This window comes from Pieris rapae, chromosome 8 (genome assembly GCF_905147795.1).
Source record: "Pieris rapae chromosome 8, ilPieRapa1.1, whole genome shotgun sequence".
NCBI classification, from domain to species: Eukaryota; Metazoa; Arthropoda; class Insecta; order Lepidoptera; family Pieridae; genus Pieris; species Pieris rapae.
In genome coordinates this window covers 2,744,425-2,768,919 of record NC_059516.1, presented here as the reverse complement: position 1 = coordinate 2,768,919, position 24,495 = coordinate 2,744,425, and the positions used below count along the sequence as shown (strand labels likewise).

At 32.8% G+C, this 24,495-nt stretch overlaps 1 protein-coding gene across 1 annotated transcript; it reads right to left on the bottom strand.

The window, feature by feature from the left end:
* Positions 1–565: 565 nt before the first annotated feature.
* Positions 566–21,385, bottom strand: LOC110995650 (fringe glycosyltransferase). The gene is made up of 8 exons (XM_022262909.2): positions 20,950–21,385; positions 14,739–14,787; positions 14,164–14,266; positions 4,959–5,106; positions 4,448–4,533; positions 3,679–3,749; positions 2,468–2,645; positions 566–1,317 (listed from the first exon to the last, which is right to left on the bottom strand). The coding sequence occupies exons 1-8, from the start codon at positions 21,238–21,240 to the stop codon at positions 1,263–1,265; spliced, it is 981 nt and encodes a 326-aa protein (XP_022118601.2). The 5' UTR covers positions 21,241–21,385; the 3' UTR covers positions 566–1,262.
* Positions 21,386–24,495: the final 3,110 nt, after the last annotated feature.

Below are 24,495 nucleotides of genomic sequence, written 5' to 3'. Positions count from 1 at the left end.
TAGCGCGCGATTGTGAAAATTCTGTGGTTGCTGCTTCAGTGAAGTAGTAATAGCAGTAATGAGTAAAACCATTGTTTATTTTTTGAGCTTTACTTGTGAAATATCGATTGACGGATTAGTTCATTCACATAAATACAATATGATATCGATACAATAGTCATATTTGAATTTGGAATTCTGTGAGCTATTGCATTGAACTAATGACCCCGTTACTGTCCGCACGTTCCCCGAATATATCACATCGGCCTGTTCAAACAGCTGACTGTGCCAGTTCTACAGTATTCTATAATGTGTTGAGTTTGCATAGATACTAATTGACCTTTTGATCGTGGAATAGTAGGTAATAAATTTCTTAGTAACATTCATTTGTTTATTAGACGGGGTTCAGGTAGATGTCTTGGGTTCCAATACCATGCATAAAAAACATGACCTGTTAAATACAAACAAGATTGTGCAGTGACTTGTTGTTTTAAACGAGTTTAAATTCGACATTTTTAGAACCTATTATTAATAATTACTGTATTATTGTAATATATTCAATAGTATGGGTATTAAAACAAAGTTATCAGTTCTACATTGTTTATTTCATAAACAAATCATAACAATATCATAACATTTGACTTTAAGTAAACTTCTAAAAATATATGCACGATATAAAACAATTAATATCTACAAGAATGTAATCTAATATCACAGATTAAATTTTACAAAGATAAAAATACAAATTTTACAGATTGAAATAAAATAAGCTTCAATAATAAATACATAAGAAAGAGTAACAAAATCAGAAAAATAATATCATATGTACGTATATTTTATATCCAAATCAGATTTGCTCGAATTTTATACACCAAAAGATCTCTTACAATTTATCACAACCTAAAACGCTAATTGTAAAAGTCTTGCTCAGTTATAATAAAATCTTGATTAGTTTTACAAATTCTAAAGAGAGATAGGCTAGTTACAGTTTTTTATTTATACAAATAGTAAGTATAAAAGAGCATTACAAAATTGTGATTGTTTGATTATTGACAAAAGTTCAATATACTATATCTGTATATGACAGCTTTGTGTATACGAAAATGATTTGAAGTAATCGGGTTTACTTTCACAAGTGTTGATATTATTGCATTCGATTTTTGAATTGCACACATTTGAATTTCGAACATTTTCAGTAAAAGCACCACCTTTATCAATGCACAGAGAAAGCTTTGACAGAAATAGTCGCAATTATTATCCAAGTAATAAAATTGTCGCAAATGCTACCTCGGGCAAAACTTGAAATGGGGAAAAAGAAAACAGTGTAGAGACAGGAACCTGCAACAAAACAAAAGTTTAAATTCTCAACAGCGACGGTCGCATTTCGAACGAAATTCATAGTCTTGGAATTGAATAAACACTAGTTCGGATTAACTTGTATTTTGTCCATTTTATTATTCGGGATATAAGTTCACCTATTCCATGCTTTTGTATTATATAATATGTAGAATATTATTCTAATCCATTGCTTTTATTCGGTAGATGTACTCGATTTCATGTACGTTTTCGTAAGACAAGATTAATACTGTATACTAATTTAATTAATAAGTGTAACATGTTAATTACGCTCGGAAAACTGATACATTGGTACAAGAAAAATAAAACACATTGTTTAATGTTACAAGCAAATATAGGCAAATGTAAGAAACACGAAGAGATTAAAAATAATAAACAAATATTTATTTCAAAATTTAAGAGGAGTAAGGAATATGCTTCTTGCTTGTTTATCAGAATACAGAATCTGAATATCGGTAAGTTTAGGCTAAAAGAGTTCTTCTGGAAGGAGCAACAATTGTGATGATGAGATACCTAGTATCTGCCCTCAAAATATTTACTTAATTCAATTTTTTTATTAGTGGCATGTGTAATTATAAGTTGAACCTATCCAGCGAGCATTATAAAGGGTCGCTTTAAGTTGAAATAATTACGCATTTTAATGGGATAAAGTGCGTTAATTTAAATGGTATTATTTGCTTGACTTGTGGTAAAAAAAATCAAAATCAAAAAAATATTTAATCATATACGTAAACAAGTACACTTATAAACGTCAAAGATATTCAATCAATTGTAAATTTACATTTACTACCAGTTTGCAAGTCAAGGGGGCAAGAAAAACTGGCAAGAAATTTTCCGCCACTCTTTTCAATCGCCAAGTTATTACTATCTAAATTGTTTGAACTGGAGCAAATCAATCCCAAGGATTAGGATCATTTAAGTATTCATCGCATTTATAAAAAGCTTTATTGATTAATTTACTTTTAACGAGGGCTTTGAATTTATTTAGTGATTATTCTCAGTAGTTGTATTTTGACTGTAATAATATATATAAATAGCGAACCTACGGAACAGTCACAAACTTCTACATCGATACGCGTAAGTCGATCCGTTGTCGGCCTATAAATTTATTGTTTGTAAATATTTTACTCACCTAGTTGGATCATATCTAGTGTCAAATCCAGGAACATTGACGACGTTCCATTCTTCTTTAATCTTCGAATAACTAAAAGAGATCTGTTCTCTAAAGGTCTCAGGTGGCAATAGCTTCATCTGTTCCAGGTGTGAATGAAACTCTGGTACTAGAGTAAGGTTTTTCTTCATCAGATGCTCTATTAGAAAAAACGCATATAATAAGTACGTTTGACTAACTTTCCATTATATCGTATATGAGATCTAAATCAGTGTAAAAGTCTTTGGTAATTTTACTAGAACTAAGCTAGAATCGGCGCCTACGTATTGACCATGGAATATTATTGTAAGTCATTAAAATACGCACGAACTACGGCAAAAAAATGTTTACTTACAAAGGCGCACAGCTGTATCATAAACTACCCACAGATATAAAAAAACATATTACTTCTTTCAATGCATTCAAATCCAGACTGGGTGAATATGTCAAGCAAAATTACTTTTAATTTCATTTTCTTATATTTAATTGGCTTTTAGTCGTGTGTCTTTGGTTACCTTTAGGTTTGTTGCATGTACGATTTGTGATTATTTGACAACGACTACAATGTTATTTTTACCTGAAGTATTGTTCTCATGTAAGTGGCATTTTTGCCTTTTTTGAGAAAATGAAGTCTTTAAACCTAAGATATTGCATTTGCTATCGCTTCATGCCTTTCTAATCTACCCTTATTTTTGTCTGACATTTTAGCTCATTATACAACTTACATATTACCGAAACGTTTGGTGATACTACTACGTAAATGTCGCATCCAACTAGCTTAATTAGCCGTTCAATTAACAGTCTAGCCTTTTAACTAAACGGCGCCGTTTAGTTAAAAGGCTAGACGCCCTAGCGGCCTGAAAGATATTCAGCCAGTTGATGTAACATCTAGGCAAATGACTTGGATTGATGACGTTTCATTAACTGGAGATGGCGTTTCCTTGAGGAACTTGAGGCATATATATTTATATTTATTATATTTACATAATATATATTTGTACATAAGATCATTTATTATTTCGTAGCCCCTATATAATCACTTAATCTACTATAGAAGATAATTTAATGGACTACTCAGAGTACGTTTGATCATTGGTGTCTATTAATTAGGCAATACACAAAGGCGGTAATGGCAGAAGTTAATTAGTAGATTTGCTTAGTCCCCTGATTAGATAAACATAGATAACACTTACCTATAATAAAGCCCACTGATACATCATCAGGCAATCTGATTCCTTCGCAGATGCTGATAAATCTTCCACCACTAAAACAAAGGAATTATAATAAAAAAAATGAACAAAATTATACAATAATAATAATAAACTAGCTGCCTACGCGAACTTCGTTTGTTTTTTTTACCGTTTTACTACCAAATTGAAACTGTTCGCTTTTCCGGAATTAAAAGTAAATTTAAAAATAGAACTAAATTTTTAGTTCTTTTTTTATAAAAAACCTTCTTCAGATAAGACAATTATAAGATATAAGCAATTAAAAATATTTAATTTTATAAGGTGCACATTTTTATTACTTCCTTAAGTATCTTATTGCAAATTCACTTCTACAAGTCTTTGGAATGATGTCCCGTACGGTGCAAAATTCGTTTATTTTTCTTAAATTGAAAGTGTGAATCTTCCCATTTCATATTATCATAAATGTGACGTAAGCATTCAGTGTTATAACTATTTCTCAGAAATTTAGTCATGAAAATATACTGTACTTATAAAAAAAAAGAGTTTAAAATAACATTTAACATAACAAAACATATTACGATATATGACAAACATTGTTCCCATATTATAGTTTTTATAATTATCCTTCACTCATATGAACACAATAGTTAGTGAGGTAAATTAATATGATCAATAATGTAACTATTTTTATACTTTTACCATACCTACATATTTATTTCAATTTAAATATAAAAAACATTGTTGATAAATTTCTTACGGAACGTAAACTCACCTTGCTACAGGTAACATCTTCAATGCTAAGCTCCGGCTGATACAAAATCCAGCACCTCCGGTGGCAAACCAAAACGAGAACATTAGCTGTAACAAATACCACAGACTAAGAAAAAAACAAATTATTTATGATCTGTGTCTATAATATTCTTTTTGCCATATCTCTTAAATTTGGAACGTTGACATTCCGCGTTGTTAGTAGTACCGCAATCCCATACAGGGCTGATACATCTGCGTTTATGTCATTAATATGTTTTTAAACAGGCGTAAAGATGTATGTAACCAACAATCTACTTGGAACTAAATGTTTTGAGGACTGCGAGGGTCTCCATAATGCTTAGACTGTATGGGCCTGAAATATATTTCAGATTCAGGACGCTTGCCCTGGTGTCAGAGTACGGCTCTTTGTGACAGTTTTGGGAAGACTGAGATATGAATCAATTATTGTTTTTTAAGTAGAAATGTCTAGATTGTGTTATATTATAATTATAGTATATGCCATGTTAAGTTACCTTATTGGTTGGTTTCTTAAATATCTTAACTGGTTCGTAAACGGAGGTTCTACCCAGATACCAGTCCTCTTTGTGGTTATAAGTCTGGAGTACGCTGACAAGTCGTGGCACATTCACATAATTGTCGTCGTCGAAATGACAAAACCACCTGTAACAAAGAAATTAAGTTCATTAATCACTGATCGCGTAAGCTTTGTAAACGAAGCGTCATCGCGTAAACAAATGTATTTTGCTAATTGCGGGACTGACATTAATTGTTCGTACGTGTACGAAAAACATAATGCCTTTAAACCAAAAACCGTCGTCGTTCAAACACGTAAGGCTAATAATTTCTTATCAATAAGAAACAGATACAGAAATCTGTGGACCGGATTATGGTTTATTTTTATTTGTCTGTCTAAATTATAGTGACAAAATCTTTTCACTGAAGAATAATGTTCTGCTAGTTAGACTTTCTAAACGAATACAATTGCATATATTGCAATCAAAACATATTTTATAATTTATATGAATTTATTTATTAACACTTCGTTGCATAAACACAATTGACATAATTAAATGAAAAAAGAAACTGGCGGCTTATCGCCTTAAGCAATCTCTTCCAGGCAACTACTGCAGAAAAAAATTAGATAAGGTAAGCAAGAAGTTCAAAAATACGTAATAACTAAGTATATGTATTATAATTAGACAAAACTAAAAAAGAAAAAGGATACATCAAAAATAAAAAGCGCACATGAATCACGATAATTTTAGATCACTTACGTTATTCAACATTTTGAAATCAGAAATTATTTAAACAATTTGAAACGTGAGCATAAGTATTGTTGGCACACTACTTCGCCGTTGGCTCGAATTAAACACCTGTCAATATCAAAAGGCAGACACATTTAAATATCTGTATCACTGATAGTTTTTCACCTTGAAAAAATGAAGGAGAATCAAATCGTCGTGTTTTTTGTGTATTCTCAAGCAATATAAGGGTTTTCGATTAAAATAGAAAAATCTTGACATAATAAAATGTGGATGTCCAGAACGGAAGCACATCTGTTGTCCATCGAAATCTATGCATTATGACTTGTCGCTTTTGCTATTTAAGACCCCTTCATCACACAAGGCAAACCAATTATTCCAAATTCCTCTTTTGTTTTGGCTTTTGTGTATAAAATAATTATTTGAAAATTGTTTAAAATTGTAGGAATACTTTAATTAAATAAATAAATCACTTATTAATAGATTAAAAGGATCTTCCTATCCTGTATAAAAATAAACAAATTACCCTTTTATATATTTAATTATCTATAAAATAAAAGATCAATCGATAAATCCAGCAATTATTGTATAATTCGGAGTAGTTACTATTTTTAAAATAATTTATTTAGGCAATCACATCCTTGCTTGCATTCCTTGAACTAGCACAATTGCATTTACATTTAACACCAGTAATAGTGGACCTGTTTCACATTTAATAATGTTTAGTTTGCCCACGTATAATTAACATTCCGACTCCATATTTTACAATCCTACTTATTACCGCTTGTAAAAAGGCTATATTAAATTGCAAGTCGCAGTTTCCTCCAGGTTACGGGTGGTAGTAATTATTAGTGTATAATTTACTGACATTACGATCGACGTTAATAACAGTAGCTTAGAGTATGTTGCGCGGTACGACAGAGTATACGTACAATGCAAAGCGGCAGGCCTACCCTGTAAAGAGTTTTATATTAAGTTGGCGTAAGTAATTACAAGTCCCTTGCCAGACTTTGAGGGAGTCAAAATGGGTGTCCATATTCTGCCACGTTGGGTTTCGTAGGCTAATTTATAAAATGGATATATAACGCACCGAAGCAAGCATACTCGGTAATTTATGTTATTTCCGGACCGGTATATAACCTGTTATAATTTATATTATATAAATTTAAATTATAAAAATTTAGTTAAAATGGATGACGTGAGTAACTATGGATAATATTCAGACCTTGTTCGTTTATCAGAATTCTCTGGACATCGGTGAGCTCTGACCAAAACGCGTTCTTCGGAAAGGAGGGACAAATTATATTATGCCTGGGATTTTACAGAAGTACATATATTGTTGAAAGTATAGCTTTACACATTAGCCCTCGTTCTTGCGTAGGACACAATACACCTAGTATAACAGGAGAGCAGGTGTCCAATGTTAAATTCGCTTTATCTTTAAAGCGTTTCTCTGTACTCGTATCATCTTCTTTAATTCTTAGAACTAACCGTTCTGAGTAGTATAGGATTACATAAAACTATGAAGATATAAATTGATAATTAAGTTACACATTATAATAATTGTTTCTGATCTAAATATTAAAGCATAATTTTAGAACCTCCTGCTTTCCAGTTACACAAACGTTTCATAGTCGACTTTTAGGGCATGTCGGTTTTTTCAAGATGTCTTCCGTCACTGTAAGTGTTCGATGCGCATAGACATAAGATCTCGAGAGCACCCGAGAAGCACGGAGAAGCTACTAGGCCAACACTGCTCACGCTCCACCATTAGACCGCTATCCTTTTTTTTTTAATGAGGTGAACATGTAAATACGCAGACCCGCCCATGGGCTTGATACGAGACTGGCGCTACACTAAAATCCCATACATTCATGGTAGCGAGAGCCCCCCACTAAAAACGCCTCAGCCCTTCACTCACACTAATGATGGACCTCGGGGTTCGGGGAATCTATCCAAAGGACGAACGCCATCCCTGTTACTAGAAACGGCAGTTGCAAAAGCTAGTGTTTAGATATCGAGGTTAATTACTACTTATTAGGTTTGGAGCGTTCTCAGTTTTTACATTTTGCCGTTAGTGCTCGTTAGGAATTAATATTTTATTGGAATGTCCGTCTTATTAGATTTATGAATACCTTGACTATAGTAGGAAAAGCATGGATATACAAACAAGGAGCTGATGTTGTAACAGCTGGTTATGATATGACAATTTTTTGGTGTCGTTTCTTTATAAATTCCATAGTTATACCAAACTTATATGAACAAATATTGCATGTTTGATATGTTGTATGACCTGTATATTGATAGCTAGTTTTTATGCGAAATTTTTCATGTATGTAATACTACTTGATGGAGTTTAACGGTTAAACGTAACTCTTGAGTATCAAGGTGTGCATTCAAATCTAGGCTGTAAATGAATAATTATGCTGGTTATAGCGCATTATAACTTTTTAACTCACGTTGGAGTTTAGTTAGAAGAAAAAAGGCCGTCAACGCACTCGCAAGTCCTCTGACAGTGAATGTCCATGAGCGGCGGTATCACTTAAAATTAGTTAAGCCTTCTGTCAGTTTGCCCTTGTTATATATATAAAAAAGACGTTTTGGAAGCGTTTTAATAGTGCATCCAGAAATACATACATTTTGTTTGGACTATATAAAATTCCATACTTCATACATGTCATTTAAGTATGAGATAGAAAATAGGTTATATAAAACCTTTGCCGACATTTAATGTCATAAATTCCTAACTAAAAAAGGCACAACCAATTCAAATTTCGAACGTTCACGAGACGTCAGAAGATACGAAGTTCGCAAGTAATGCACTGTATGCACGTAAACTGCAAGGTGACATAAATATCCAACTGGGAATGTCGGATGTATCCCCGGTACCTACGCTTTCCCGAACCACTCATAAAGTAACATTAAATACATTTTACTACTTAAACTACACCTGAGGTTGGATTTGAATAGCTTAACTGGCAGCGTTTGCATAACGTAATAAAGTATTATTACCTTACATCTTCAGTGCATATTACGATTTGAGTTTACAATTTGTTACACGAAAGTTCGTTTAAACATTTATTTATTGACCAATTCAATTGATGGTTATACTTTTTATATATTTTTCTTTCTTCCAGCATAAATTCTAGCAGCCCGATAAATACAGACACTGGCAAACTTCTTGAGCAATAAACAAGGGAGTGCGGGGAAATCGGATCGCATCGTATCGCAGCGCGGCATAAACGTCAACTGATTTGCTCTCGCGATTGACACGTCACTCTCCCTCTTAGTGATACCTAAAAATCGCTTCTGGGCAGCACATTTGTTCAAGACGTTTGCCGGTATCTGTATAAAGAGTAGCGCGCACATACAGAAAAAGCAATAAGAATATAATCATTCTATGTATACAAACTTTCTGGTTGTGTAGATCCGAATGGAGAACAGCTACTTGCCTACGAAATAAAAAAAAGACGCAGTAATATGTCAAACCCCGTGTTAAAAACCCCCAAGCATCTATAAAATATTAAAAAGTATATGAGAGAAAAGTATATGAATGAGAAAAATTTTCTGTGTTGTTTATATTGTTTCTATGATACGAGTTTGTATCAGACCTGTTTAAATGCTGCATTCATTTGGGTATTATTTCGCTAGATTCTAGACACCAGAGACCAACGTTATATAAATTCAACTCGCTATATATTTAATACTAACTTAAACTTAATGATCACGTTCATAATTGGTAGCTTGCATTTAATTTTAGAATGTTTTGCTAACACCAGTAGTTATTACTACTTTGAGTAAGATGCTTACAAAATGTTAGCATATGGTCATAATAATTCTAATGCTAATTCCATTCTCTATGACTCTTATAATTATTATATAAATCTCTAGTCTCTCATAATTAATACAGCGTTCGTAAGAAACGTTTTCGATCCACCGTTTCTTCTACGACTACATTGAAAAATTCCTTGCACATATATTTTCTATGACAATCATAAGTACGTGATATTTCAGCAGTTCAGTAAATCCATAGATTTACTCCCTACAACCTCCCAAATATGTTAACTCTTAAAATATTAGCATAGACAATACATTTGAAACTAGTTCGTCAGCGTGAAAATCATAAAATTCCCCAAATTTTTACAGATTTGAAGTCGTGAGCAATTTAATTCTTTTCTATTGAAATTCCATGACAATAAAGGGCCGAAGAGGCTCGACAGAAAGGTAAAGAATCATAAAACTGCTAATGGAAAAATTCTGTTTGACGCGTGTCAAAATGTGTCAAAAGAATTATGACGTGGTGTGAATCACTTATCTGTTAATAAAATGATTGTCTTTATTGCTCATTTATTAAATGGATTTCTTTTGTCATACTGACATCATAATATATGACATATTTTATGCCCGAAGATATTACTATTTCCGAGGAAATAGTAATTTTATTCACGTCTTCTATAAGTGCCTTTTGCAAATTTTTTCTTTGTTTTTCTATTCTGATAAAGTTGCACAGCCTATTTGATAGTATTTTTTTACCCTGGGTGTGTTTACATGTATTCTTTTCAACGACCCGTCCCGGAAAACTTGATTTGGACATTCTAATTTCAAATTTGAATGTTAGTATTCGAAATTTAAAAAGGTGTTTTGTACTAGTTGCTGTAAATAAAACAAATGCATAGACTACGAACGTGAAGTTAGTCATCAGTTATATATATGTTCCGAATGCTGAAGAAAGAGACCTATTTACAAAAGGGGATCTATTTACAAAAATCCAAATAATTAGTTGACATAAAGTTGACGATGCTACTACGCAAACAGTTCTGTGGGAAGAATAACAAGAGTCTAACAAAAACATAGGTCGGTGCTATGCAAACGCGTGAAAATAGTTGTGCGCCCAAAATAATATTGGATTTGCTCTCAAAAACCCATTAACTATCTATTTGAATATAGAGTGGACCTCCATAGTGACGTTGGCTGCACATTGACGATGGCTGAGCACACAGGATGACAGGTACCATTTAATGCGTCGTTCAACATAATATTAGTACAACAAAATTTAGGTAATGGCTTTTTGCGCTACCGTTAGGCATTTTGCGGCAAAAGCAGGTCTTCAATTTTACACTATCGATTTTATGTGATAGTATGTAATTATGTATGTATATTTATATTTGCTACTTGCAGAAAAAGTGCGTGCCTAGAAAACGTTTAGTGACTTTTTTGTTGTTACATATACAGTATTTTTCATCTACCGAGTGATTTATATAGTTATTTATACGTATATTAGGTACGATGCCAGAAAATATTTGTGCGTACTTATTATATTCTTCGTACTTATGTATTTCCACTGCATCCAATCATGTAGGTAAATTTTGTACACATGAAAAACAAAATCCTCTTTAAATATACATTTACGATTCTTTTCCATTTACGTCCTCGTAAATGGGACGAATAGAACTGGCCAACTCCTCACCATTTCCTTTAATTGGAAATTATTTTGATTTGCAACTATTACACCTTACTCCTCCAGTAGATAGTGCTCCGTTGCACTACAGTGAATTATTTCTGACCCAATTTGACTTAGGGTCCTTCAAGAGCGTATTGATTCTTAAAGGGCTGGTAATGCATTTGCAATCGTTGTGGCGGTGTCCGAGTGTCCATGGGCGGCGATATCACTTAATATAAGTATCATGTCCCTTGGCCCTGTTATGCTAAAAAAAATTCAATGAACATAAGATTTGTTCATACGAATCGTAGGAGCCTATATAAGAAAATATTAACATTTATATTATCATTAGGTACAAACAAAACCGCTCATTATTTATACAGTGAGGCTTCTCAAAACAGAAGTTAAGAGCGTCTTGTTTTTACTTGAAATAAAAAAGCGTAGCTCGAGTGTTTGCTAAGAAAATATTTTCACTTTAAAGTGTGTTTTTAAATGAATTATAGCTGGAAACGAGGATTTAATTTTTATTCTATACACCAGTTTGTCTATGGTTATTTCGCTTCGAAGTGTAAAACAGTTTTGACACTTTGGAAATATGAGTATTTGATTTTTTTAATACGGTGGACGTGTAACGTTAATAAAATATTTAAATATATTTTACTAATGCGGATCGACTGAAAATAAAGCCTACTATATACCAAACTAGTGACCCGCCCCAGCTTCGCACGGGTGCAATGCTGATGAAAAGCAGGTCTTTATTATGTATTGTTATTTCCGTCGCTGGAAAGCTCCGATAATATACGCGTTCGATCGCTGCTAAATAAGCTGTATAGCTCTATATTAAATGAACAATGTAATCAAGGTATTTAATTGGTTAAGGATTAATGCTGTATTGTTTAAAGTCGCTTCGAAAATTAGCCATTATTTGTCGTAAAAAGTAAATGACAATCATTGTGGGTTATCCACAAGAGATAGACATATACCATCAGGGACTTTTCTGCAGACCTTTTCAATTTGTACAATACTTAGTACATTATTATTGATAAAACTCGTAGGGTTCAGCCTGTGTTTGCATTGTAAGCGGAAAAAATGTAATTTTTTACGACATCACATTAGAAACCTCAAAAATAACAGTAGGTACTTCTCCACTATTTAATGGATGTTATAATACATATAAACCTTCCTTTTGAATCACTATCTATTAAAAAAACCGCATCAAAATCCGTTGCGTAGTTTCAAAGATTTAAGCATACAAAGGGACTTAGGGACAGAGAAAGCGACTTTGTTTTATACCATGTAGTGATGATGATATTCAAATTAAAATTTAGTACGTCTACTTACCAATAGATCGGCATCTATGTATGTTATACTATTATACTGTTATACAGTATACTAATGCTAATGCGTTTTGCAAAATACGTTTATAAATATGTATACTTATTGTTTTCTATATAGAAATAATGTGTCAATACAATTGCAAGAGCAGTGTACCATAAGAATGCTAGTTTAAATTGATTAAGCACTTATAAGTTGTGATAGAAATAAAAAAATATTTATACTAATAAACGATTATTTCTTTTGCTTTGTATAAGTAGTTATAAACACAAATGATAAAGTATGATTTATGCCGTGTGTAAAACAAAATATTACATTTTAATAGCCGTGTACAGTATAATTACAGTTGTGATTAATTGCATCCGCTTCGCAAGCAATAGTCTGATTGAGTTTTAATTGCTTCCATTTTGGTGTTTTAATAGAAAGCTTTGACTTATAAATTATTCATATTGTTACAAATTTACTCCCCATGTAAATGCGATAAATTCAAAAATACTATAGCACTACTTTTCGTACTGAAGCATCCAAAGAAACTTTTAAGTGCATAATTAATTATAGTTTTATATGAAAACTTGCTGCCCGCGAACTTCGTTTCTTTTTATGTGATTTACTTTACTTACTATTATTGTAGTATTATACCTACCTTACTAAACATGTGGTTAGTACATACCAACACGGAACATTTTGCTATGCTACCCCAGAGAGGTTTTCCCGAATGAAAACATTTTAGATTGTACTATGACTTTTTCTCTATATAAAACTCAGAGTTTATGTCATAAGTGTTTAATTAAAAAGTAATAAATAGGGGTTAATTGTATAGGGGTGAAAATTAAGGGTTGTATGTATTTTTATATGCTACTCAAACAAAAACAAAAACAGTTAAAAATGCCAAAAAAATAAGTTTAAGGGTGGACCATCCTTATCACTTAGGAGTTTGAACGATTCTCAGACTTACTGAATATGCATAAAAATTACAGGAATCGGTCAAACAATTTTGGAGGACTATGGGAACGAACATTGTGTCACAAAAACAAATATCTAAAATTCACGCGACCATAAGTAGGTGTCTTGTATGTATTTGATCGTTCTTATTATTTTGTTGGGATTTGAATTTTACTCTAGACATATAATAAGCGTTAGACCCAAGCCACAAGATATTTTTTTTTTAAATTCGCTTACAATCGTATATGAAATACTTTTAAATTAAGATCCGCTAATATATATAAGGGTTGGGCCCTGCCGTCACTCGTACTCACTTATTTACAACAATAAAATACAACCCGTTGTATAAAACAATCAGTGTCAATTTCTGTATCTGTTTTATGATCATTTATTAATCTAATAGGAAAGTAGATGAGCTTCATGTGCCTGACGGACGCCGACGATTTTTGGGTCAAAGGTATGAACGGTTTCCTCACGATGTTTTGCTCCACCGTTCTATACGAATTTTTCACAGACACCGTTCGGATATTAAATGCGTAAATAAATATAATAACATAATATCCATTGGTGCACGGTCGGGGATCGAACCAACGACCTTAGGGGTGAGAGTCGCACGCTGAAGCCACTAGGCCAACATTGCTCACAAGAACACGTTGTATACCCTGTGATAATCGGATAATATAACTATTGCTTTAAAGTCTATTTAGCAAAATTTATTTACGTTTAAATGGTACTTACTTTTTACCGCTCTCCAGAAAACGGTCATATTCCACGGACATTTTGCAGCAAAGGTGTTTTCGCTGATGTGACGCCGAGCAATTGGTGTTTACCATGTGGCCGTCTGCAATGATAGCAAACAATTATGACCATTATTCCCAAGCCGTAATACCGAGTTTACCGTGAGGCTACGGGTGTTTGTGCAAAATTTGATTTAAGAATTCTCCAACCAGTACAACATTCATACGAAATATCATCGAAACTTTTCGCTTGAAATTGCTTGGTGCACTATGGGGAGATAGTTTGTGGATTATCTTGAAAATGCAGTAATTTACACTTTTCCCATACATTGGTTTTACTTTTTTTTATAGAACAGGCGGCAAACGGGCAGGAGGCTCACCTGATGTTAAGTGATACAGCCGCCCATGACATCTCAATGCCAGAGGCCTCGCGAGTGCGTTGCCGGCCTTTTAAGAATTGGTACGTTCTTTTCTTGAAGGATCCTTAGTCGAATTGGTTCGGAAATACTTCAGTGGGCAGCTGGTTCCACAAAGTAGTGGTGCCCGGCAAAAACTTAACTTTTTAACTTTACTTACTTGTTTGATTTTGGTGTTGTCGATTGTCTGTGTCTGTGAAGAACCATATCTGTAAAAAGGAAAAAGCTCGTAAGATTAATGATTTTTTTTACAAAATTTAGCTATGTTATATTGTACGTGTATGTGTTTTGTGTATACAACGACTGTTTCCTTTCGATCGAAAGTATTTAATTATACTATAGAGGCCTAAAAATGGAATTGACAGCTAATTTTGGTTCATGTTCACGACAATGATACGGAATACTTTTACTTCGTTTTATTGACGTTGAGGAATGCTCATGTATATTGGAGTACTTAGGTACTTCATCACATATTATGTAATTTTTTATATTTTTTTTTTTTTTTTTTTTTTTTTTTTAATCACTTATTCATTTTATTATTTTTCCAAAATGGACGATATCGTTACAAATAGATAGATAAATGGCATAATATTTAGCTTTACAGATAGCTAATAGCCTCTATTACAAATTAAACGTTTTTAATTCTATCCCCACTTTTGTAGTACCATAGTGCGAGTATTTTTTTTTTATAGAACATAATAATAATAATAATAATATATTTATTTATTTTCTCACAAAAACAAAAACATATAAAAACATATACAATAATTGTCATTCTTATTTGGATCACTGCTATTGCTGATGTGAGACTGATGCCTGCTAAAGGTTGTGCACCTGAGTTACAGGTCATCAGGCCTCCACTTCTTCGAATCGACAAAATGATTATATGTAAAGAATAGACAATTATATTAATTATAAGGAAACCACATGGTGTATGCGTGTGTGTTTGTGTATGTGTGTGTTTGTGTATGTGTGTGTTTGTGTATGTGTGTCTGTGTATGTGTGTGTTCTGAATAATTGACGTAAAAATATTGCACAATTATACTCCAAATAATTATTAACTAAAATTTACATAAAATTTTTGTCAAACTTTATGCTCAACTATTTAGTTATGATAAGCATTTTCTCGGTAACCTCATAGTTTAAGTCTAATAGCCACAGTGTAACCGTCTTCTTGCACTCATTTTTTGTTAGGGGATATATGGAGAGAGAAGTGTTTACCTTGTTATATAAGTAATCACCCAAAAAACAGAAGAATTTTTGAGCAAAGCTTGTGCGAAAGGGTTTTGTATGGCACAGTGCATTTTTTCTACGCTTATTATCATTGAGGTGTGGGTCATATTTGAGAAGTGAGTGTTTGCGTAGTATTGTGGCAAGAATGAAGATTTGACGAACAGTGAGAACCTTCCAATGTTTGTAAGTCTCTGCCGTGGGATACATGAACGGAAGGAAAGCGCTTACCTTGAGAATAGCTCTTTGAGCTCTTTCTACCTTCAGAAGTTGTGTTTTTGCGGAGCCACCCCATGAAGATATACAATAGCCCAGAATGGATTGACATAGTGATAAGTAGACGGTTTTTATTAATGTGTGATTAGCAATGTGCCTCAAAATTTTGAATATATAAATCAATTTTCTAATTCTACCGGTCAATAGATCAATATGAGCTTGAAAATTCAGGTTGCTATCTAGCATGACACCTAAGTATTTCAAGGTACTTGTGGAGGTAAGTTTTGGACATCCGCATTGCACTTTGGTTAAACATGATCCAGCATGTGACACAAGTTCAAGATTAGAAGGGATTTTACGCTTCGTAATTTCGAAGGTTATGAATTTGGTTTTATCAGAGTTAAGGGCCAGGGAACTTCTAAATAGCCAATCAGAAACTAAATTCAAACCTATCTGAGCATGTTGAAAGGCCTTATATTGTATAGTAGATATTCACAATAAGTTACTTAAATGGCGCAGCGACCAATTTACATTTGGACTCCGAAACGAGACAATTAATGTGATCATACAATATGCAAAAAAATTACTTACAATGATACAAAATAACAAAGATAAATTTGAAACTTAACTGAGAGTTCGTTTTGAATTTCCTGATGCACTAAGGGTATTACTGAAATATGGCCTGTTCGGCATTTGCCTGAGCCGAACAAACCATATACAAACACACACTCTCTCAAACATACACCTTCACACAAACGCACTCACATAAAACTTTATTTCTATCTTTTTAATATAGTTGATTGGTTTATTTTATTTTTGCCTACCTACTCATATATATGTACTTTTTTGTAAGACTCAGTACCTATGACTTCTGTGGAAGCCTGGTTATCCATATCACAGGTACCTTGGAAACCAATCTCCGAATACCTTCTTAACTGTAATTGTATTGTTTTTTTCTAATGTGATATGTGATGCCACTATGTAGCCTGATAGGAAGTTCATTATTACTATTTCTGTTTGAAGTATTTTAACAGTCGTTTGAAATTTTTGTATTGTTATACAAAAATAACAATGAAACTACAATACAATGTAATTAATGTACCAAGTTCATTGATAAGAAAACAATCGTGTTTATACAGAATTAACAGCGGTTAAATGGAATAACATTGCCATTACATTAGCATTTGGGGCGGAAAGCCGTGCCTAGATGACGGAATTCTGATACACGGAACATTGTGAACTTTAGTTCTGATAAATTTAATCTATAGTGTATTTATATTTTGAAACTCATATTCTGTAGGTCTGTGGGTTACAGCCTATGTCTATCAACCAAAACACTGACAAGATTGAAACCCAGGAACCTCTGTATTCTACTATAGTATTATTTGGAACAGGAGATCTTAAAATATATATATATAATATATAGTTAATATAATACATATAGTCTTGATACATTTTTTTTATATTGACTAAACATTTGTGTACTTATATCGATTTTCTATCGTACATTCGTCACCATAAATCTAAAACGGATTTTAAAAATAGAATATGTTTTACTAAACACAAAAACAAAAGTGCTTCTAGCTAATCTATTGCAAATATCGGCCACGCCCGGTTACCTCATAGATCACACTTCAACAGAGCTGATAAATCACAAAGGGGTCAATTTCGTCACGGAAACGTGAGCCCTTTACCAGGTTGGACCTCTTTAGAACTGAAGCGAGTTCTAATTAAATTGGTAATTCTAGTTCCGGCATGTTGAAGCCTTAAATTTAAATTGCTTTGATCAAAGAGAATTACTATTTTTACACAGCTGCCTAAAAAATTTAATCAAGTATGAATTGTGGAACTTCACAGATTGGTTCCCGCTAGTGTTTTCTAAAATACGTTTTCAGGTACTAAAAAGGTTCAGTAGAAGTTTAATTAACTTTACTAACCACTATTGTAAACTTCGACTTATGTGAAATTTTAATAGTTTCGTGTTCATATTCGTTAATTCATAAGTTTCAAACAAATCATATTATTACTAACAACGTGTCTTTTAGATAGAAAACCCAATTTTGTACTCTAAAGTTTTAATTATAAATATTTAAACAACTCTGTGTAAAACCATAATTAAGATACGTCGTCATTACATATCATCTGATAGAAAATATACATTTCTAACTTCTACAAGGCTATGAAATGTATCTTTAAAAGTTATTTATTCATTATTGAAGTTACTATACTTCTTTTGGCGCGAAGGAGAAAAATGATGAGAGTGAATTTTTACGTTGGGCGCGCACACCGACACCTGAATTCTACATCGTAAAGTTAGGTCTAGGTGGCATGAAATCGATAACTATGTTCAAGTTGTATATTCTAGTATTTTTATATTTAGAACACGTGTTTCGTAAAAGTACAATTCAACAGTGGAAAAATAAATATTATTTTAATATTTTTAAATCAATTTCATATACGACAGTGATAGTATTTACTAATAATTTATTAATAAAAATAAAATCTTTTTGATTAATTTTTATATTTATCGTTAATCACTACTGCTTTTTGAGTTATTTTTTTCCATACGCCAAAGAACAAAATCAAGAAACGAAAATAGTGTAAAAAGCTACTTTATATAGTTATAAAAATGTATGTCAACGACAATTTATAGAATTCTATCACGGACTAGTTTCGCATTAGTACGGATTTAGTTAAGCTTTCTTGAAACGCTGATCGTGCAAGAGCGATAAGCTCTTAACAAAACAAAAGCTCCGGTTACGAAAGTTTGTGTCAATAAATGCTTTCTTAGAACCTCACCTTAAAAATTTAAATGGTCGTGATAAGCTTCAGGAAATGCGATATGCGGAAACAAGATCTGTCAACGAACCGTAATATATGGCGTGAGTAAAGTTATTCTGTGGGCGACGAGAGTAGTTTGTTTTTAGGAAATTTATGCCCAAGATTAGCAGATCTGTGTACAAGTTGTGTAATGTTTTATAGGCAAATAAAGATAAAATAAAAAGATTAATTAAAATTCTAAACTAATTAGTATAACCAAAGATTGTTGTACATTTTTTAAGACAGTGAAAACCATAATATGGAATGTGAATTCGTAGTTTTTGATCTTAAGATAAAACGAATTTAAATGTATAATTTTGTTGAAACGTTGAATAAATAAAATAGCCCATAAATCAAAGATTCGAGAGGTTGCCACAAAAAGGGCGAAAGCGGGGCAACAATTCGGTCACGTGTCGAGCGCGCGTTGTGCCACGCGCTGCGCCGGCGCACAATGGAAGCTATGTTGCTCCTTCAAGGATTAACGGTCGATTATGCACGCTCCAGATTCAGGAAATGGGTGAAGCACGACTTTGGTTTCCCTATTCAATACCAGTAATACTTAAATAGATCTGAGTAGTAGTAAAAGATTTAACGTATTCGGCAATAATCCTGATTTTTATCTTAAATATATAATACATTAAATAAGATGAAATATATAAGCGTTTAGTTGTATATAAAAATATTTAAGTATAAATATTTGTAATTGATTCGATTATAACCGTTTGGATATTCTGATTTATCATTCCAATTACAAATATTTAATCAGCCTACAAAACTACCTAATAAATAACGCCCGTTACACGAAGAATATCGAGGTAGGTAGTCAACCAAATTTGTAATTCAACGGTCGATAATAAAATAAAACAGTGAGAGTCAAAGTTCATATTCACGTGAGAGTTATTTTATTAAACGAAATACGATTAAACACGCCTCCCACTGGGAGACGAATGTATACAGCACATTTTTCCGTAATAACGTTGTTTCTGTCACAGACGTACGTATGTCTCGCGTGAATAATGGGTTCATCTTCATATTAAGTCCAAGAAACTTGTTTGTTGGGTTCACGAGCCGGGAAATCGGAGAGAATTTGCCGCACACGAATCCTTTTGCAGGAATTAAATTGCTTTAAATTAGACGTCTCGGGAAATTACTCTTACTGTATACGTACAGTTGTAACGATACAGATGTTCTTAAATAGATTGTTGCCATGTGCGGATAATGTAATTAATGATTATGTAGGCAAATAGTCACGGCCAATGTCTGCTGAGTTATTGACTCAAGTCTAAATATTTAAAAAAAAGTTAAGCAAAATAAATAACAGACGTTAAAAGCCAAACAGGCAAGAGGTTTATTATGTTCATCCATGTTGAGTAATACCACCTATGGATACTCAATGCCAGTAGGTTCGCGACTTAGAATTGAGAAGCTACTCAAAAGCAAGTTAGGTCTTGAAGTCTTAGGTAGAAAGACTGTAAAAAATAACAATATCTAGTTATTTAATTTCAAAGTCACGAAGACTTTATTACCCTCACTCAAATGTAAATATGTAAATCACAAAGTGGTCTAAGCAGTAACGTCACTGGGTGGTTTTAGAAATAAATGCTAATTGAGAAATCAAGTTTTAAAGTAATTTTGGCAGATGATACGAGGTATTCGAGAACAGGTTTATCAACCCTCGGCAGATGGCCACGATAAATTGTATAAAATTAAGATGTTTTGCGAAAACCGTTGAGATTCGTATTTTGTCAGAAGTCAACAAATGTGAAACAGAACCGCCATATCACCTTCGATTGAATTTAACATTGATTTGATATTAAACATTTTCATTCATACTAATGTATCGTATTAAAAATTATTAATAATTGTCGTAAAGTTACGTTAGCAATTACACTGTAATATAAAATCTAAGTAGCTACAAGATTTTCAAATAAATAAATAAAACTGGTTGTTGATAATAAACAAAATCTTGTTAAAACAAATATCTAATTAGCGCTAATGATATACAAACAAAATCAAATCAGCTGATTTCTGTGTCGAATAATTTGTAACTTTTCTTATTTGAATATGAATAAATTACAGTAAATGAAATTCTATTTCGAACTTACCTGTTCTTTAGCCAACTGGAACCACGTCTTAAGAATAATTGGCAGTCTTGTATACTGATAATGTTTTGTAGTCTTTACACTAATAAATACATCACTTAAAGTAATATTATTACTCAGTTCACTATCATACAAAGTGGTCTTTGTAACAGGTTCAATTGATAGGACAGCGACTTGCACAGATGCTCGATTGTCTTGAAAATTAAAGTTCACTCCGCTTTGATAAACAAGCAAACTGCTGTAACCCAAAACAATGAGCACAGCCGCAGCCTTAATCAGCCTGCGTCCACCCATGCCGGAGCCGGCAGGCGCCACGCCGATGTCTTCCAGAATGTTTTGGTTCCTTAATCATCTGCACTACATAATCGAAACATTCTTGCTAACGACAACACTTATAACCGGCCGTTCTTATCAAAGAACGGTTACAAACTAAATAAAAATGTAGCACGGACAGCGAATACGCCCGCGCCTTGCAGCCCCACCATGTGTTGAACAAAACACGCACGATTATTGTATCTCGCTCGCTCTAGTACGGCCTACCTGCGCGTGCGCCTATACAACGCCGGCAGCGCCACTCGTGTCAATGGCTCAAGTAATTGTTGCTTTCATCGATGGCTGCATCTTTTTACAATTTTATGCATGTCGTAAACTCACCGTTGTGGAAACATAATTCTTGACTCGACTTGACTTTCGAAGCTTTTAATGACTACGTATTATCTTACGCAATTAAGGTTAGTCAACGCGTTTTCCTTCGAATTATGGTTACTTTTACTTGAATTATTGATTTATTAATTACCTACATTCATTAACAGCGCCTGAATTCGGAACAATTTTATAAACTTGCTATAACATAGGGTAACTAACACGAATCGAAAACGTATCATCTGCTAATATTTAAGCTTAAAATCATAAAGGAATATTAGATACTACAAAAATTCATGTTTAAATTAATGGTATTTTTATTTTATTCAAAATAATTACAATAGGAATTTTAAATAAATATTATTCTCATAAATATTTATTTTAAAGAATTTAAAAATTTAAGATAAATTGATATAGCCAAAGTAACAAGGCTAACGGTAGATTGTGCGATTGAACTGGGCAGTTGGCAATAATGTCCGTGGGTGGTAAATTGTAATGGAATTAAAGCTATTCCGGCATTAAATTCAAATCAGTGGATATAATAGCAGATAATTGTCGTTAAATTGGCTTTGAGTAATTATGAAACCCACGATTTCTGTTATGATTTAAATTTGCTATGTCATCGAAGATATCAGACATAATCTTTGAAATACTTCTTACTAAGTCTAACTATATATACTAGGCTGATCTATCAATGAATCTAGCTTCATTTTACTCAAGCACAGTTATTTATTATTTATTTATTTATTTATTTATTTATTTGTTGTTAGTTGTAACATGTGCATATTAATGGTATTAATTATTACCTGTTTTTAAGATGTAATCCTTCAAATGAATTTGACTTGTGGTGGGAAAAAAATAAGCAAAAGAAAAGAGCGTAAAAAATTTTGATAGGCCGGCAACGCACTCGCGAGCCCTCAGGCATTGTGAGTGTACATGAGCGGTGGAATCACTTGTCAGGTTAGCTCTCTGGCGGTGTGACCTTTGTTTTATAAAGAAAATAAATATTATTTTCTTTCAGCTCAGTCAACCAATCACATCCAAACAACGGGAATTGTTAAAGTTGCAATACAAGTTTTCCATAATCTTGAGATTGGGGACATGATGAAAAGCATGTGAATGTTTTATTTAGATTATATCGCTTTATTAAGTGCATCCTATTAATTTTAACTACCAAATATAAACAAAATGGTGCCAAATTAAACATTAATTTGTCTTAAGTAGTCCGCCCACACGGCTTTTTTCTGGTAAATCAAGTTTTGATCGCGTAGGTATGGATTAAATTGTGGGTGTTATTGATCACTATTACTCTTTCTTTAATTTATAATAATTAATACTTAAATTATAAAATATATATATAAGAGAAGCGGACAAAGTTACGTTTAGGTTTATTGATATTTTTCCTATTTTCAATGTTCAATAATTCATCCTACGTGATAAATGCGTTCAATTTTACTGAAACAGTATTTACGTTATACATCATAATATATTAAACATTAAGCTTTAACCAAACAATACATTTACATATTAGATTACCATTCAGGATACCTTTATACTTGGATATTTCGCTTACTGGCAGGAAGCTCGGCCGATAACGCACCAAACCGGGTGTCTCAGGACTATGGGACATCATCAGGGTATTTTGTTGAAAGAAATAAGTATAACATTCAATGCTATTCTAAAAATGATTGTCTCGTCGGGGAATCGAACCGACTCAAATGTGAAAAAACAACACCTATTTTAATGCGAATCGAAATAGTTAAACATTGAATGCAGTAATACTTAATTTTATAAACTAACAGACTCATATATTTTAACGTCGGTCCACGTTATATGGATCTCTTATATAGGCATTGTTTAAACTGAACTCATCAATTTAAAAGCAGGTGAAGGTAAAAATTAAATACATACGGGTTTGCATATTGGCTTTTATTGCATTCCGAAATCACTGAACCCGAACTTTTAATATGGCGTTGTAAATTGATTTTATATTCCAATAACACAATTTGTTAATATAAGCAATGGTGTTAAAACCATAATATACTTCAACCTTATTAATTATATATATATATAAATAATATGTTCAAAAAGTTTAATTATACTAGGTTTTTTGACGTGAAACTTCTTTAGGCGCATGATGGAAAATTTTTTACGGAACGTCACGGAGATGTGCAGCGTTTTTTATCTAAGAAAAGAGAGAGCGATTGAGAGAGAGTGAGAAAAAATACTCGCTATTGGTTGATGTATTCCATAAGTAGTTACATACTAGAACTTTGATGGCAATTCTATCGCATAACGTCTTGTGCAGTAAACGCAGATTTTTTATTTATTTATATTATCATAAGCACGTATACAGTATATAAACAGTGTGAATATAGATATACAATTACATAGAGTGATCACATGAACATGATCATCTTCACTTTTACAGACCTGGAAGAATTTTCAAACCCATTCGACTTAGGGTCCTTCAATAAAAAGTGTAGTAAATCTTGAAAGGCCAGCAGCACTCTTGCGAGCCCTCTGGCATTGAGAATGTCCATGGGCGGCGGTATCACTTAACATCAGGTGAGCCCCCTGCCCGTTTGCCCCCTGTTCTATATTAAAAAAAACTTTTAGGACATACTCAAGTAATGAGAGATGTAAATGGTTAGAACCAGTACTCATTCCCACGATTGTGGTTGGCGTGTGCTATCCTCATTAGCCTTGCTTCCGCAGCTTACGATTTGATTGCAGTGAGTGCACTCATAAATCGTTTAGAATCGCATTGGTTGGTATTGTTTAAATGTCGTAGTCATATTATATACGATTAATGAACTATAATTAATCAAAGGATGCCGTAGATTTATCACTATACGGTTTTACTATTTGTATATTTTGTGTATAAGAAATATCACAATCCTTTAG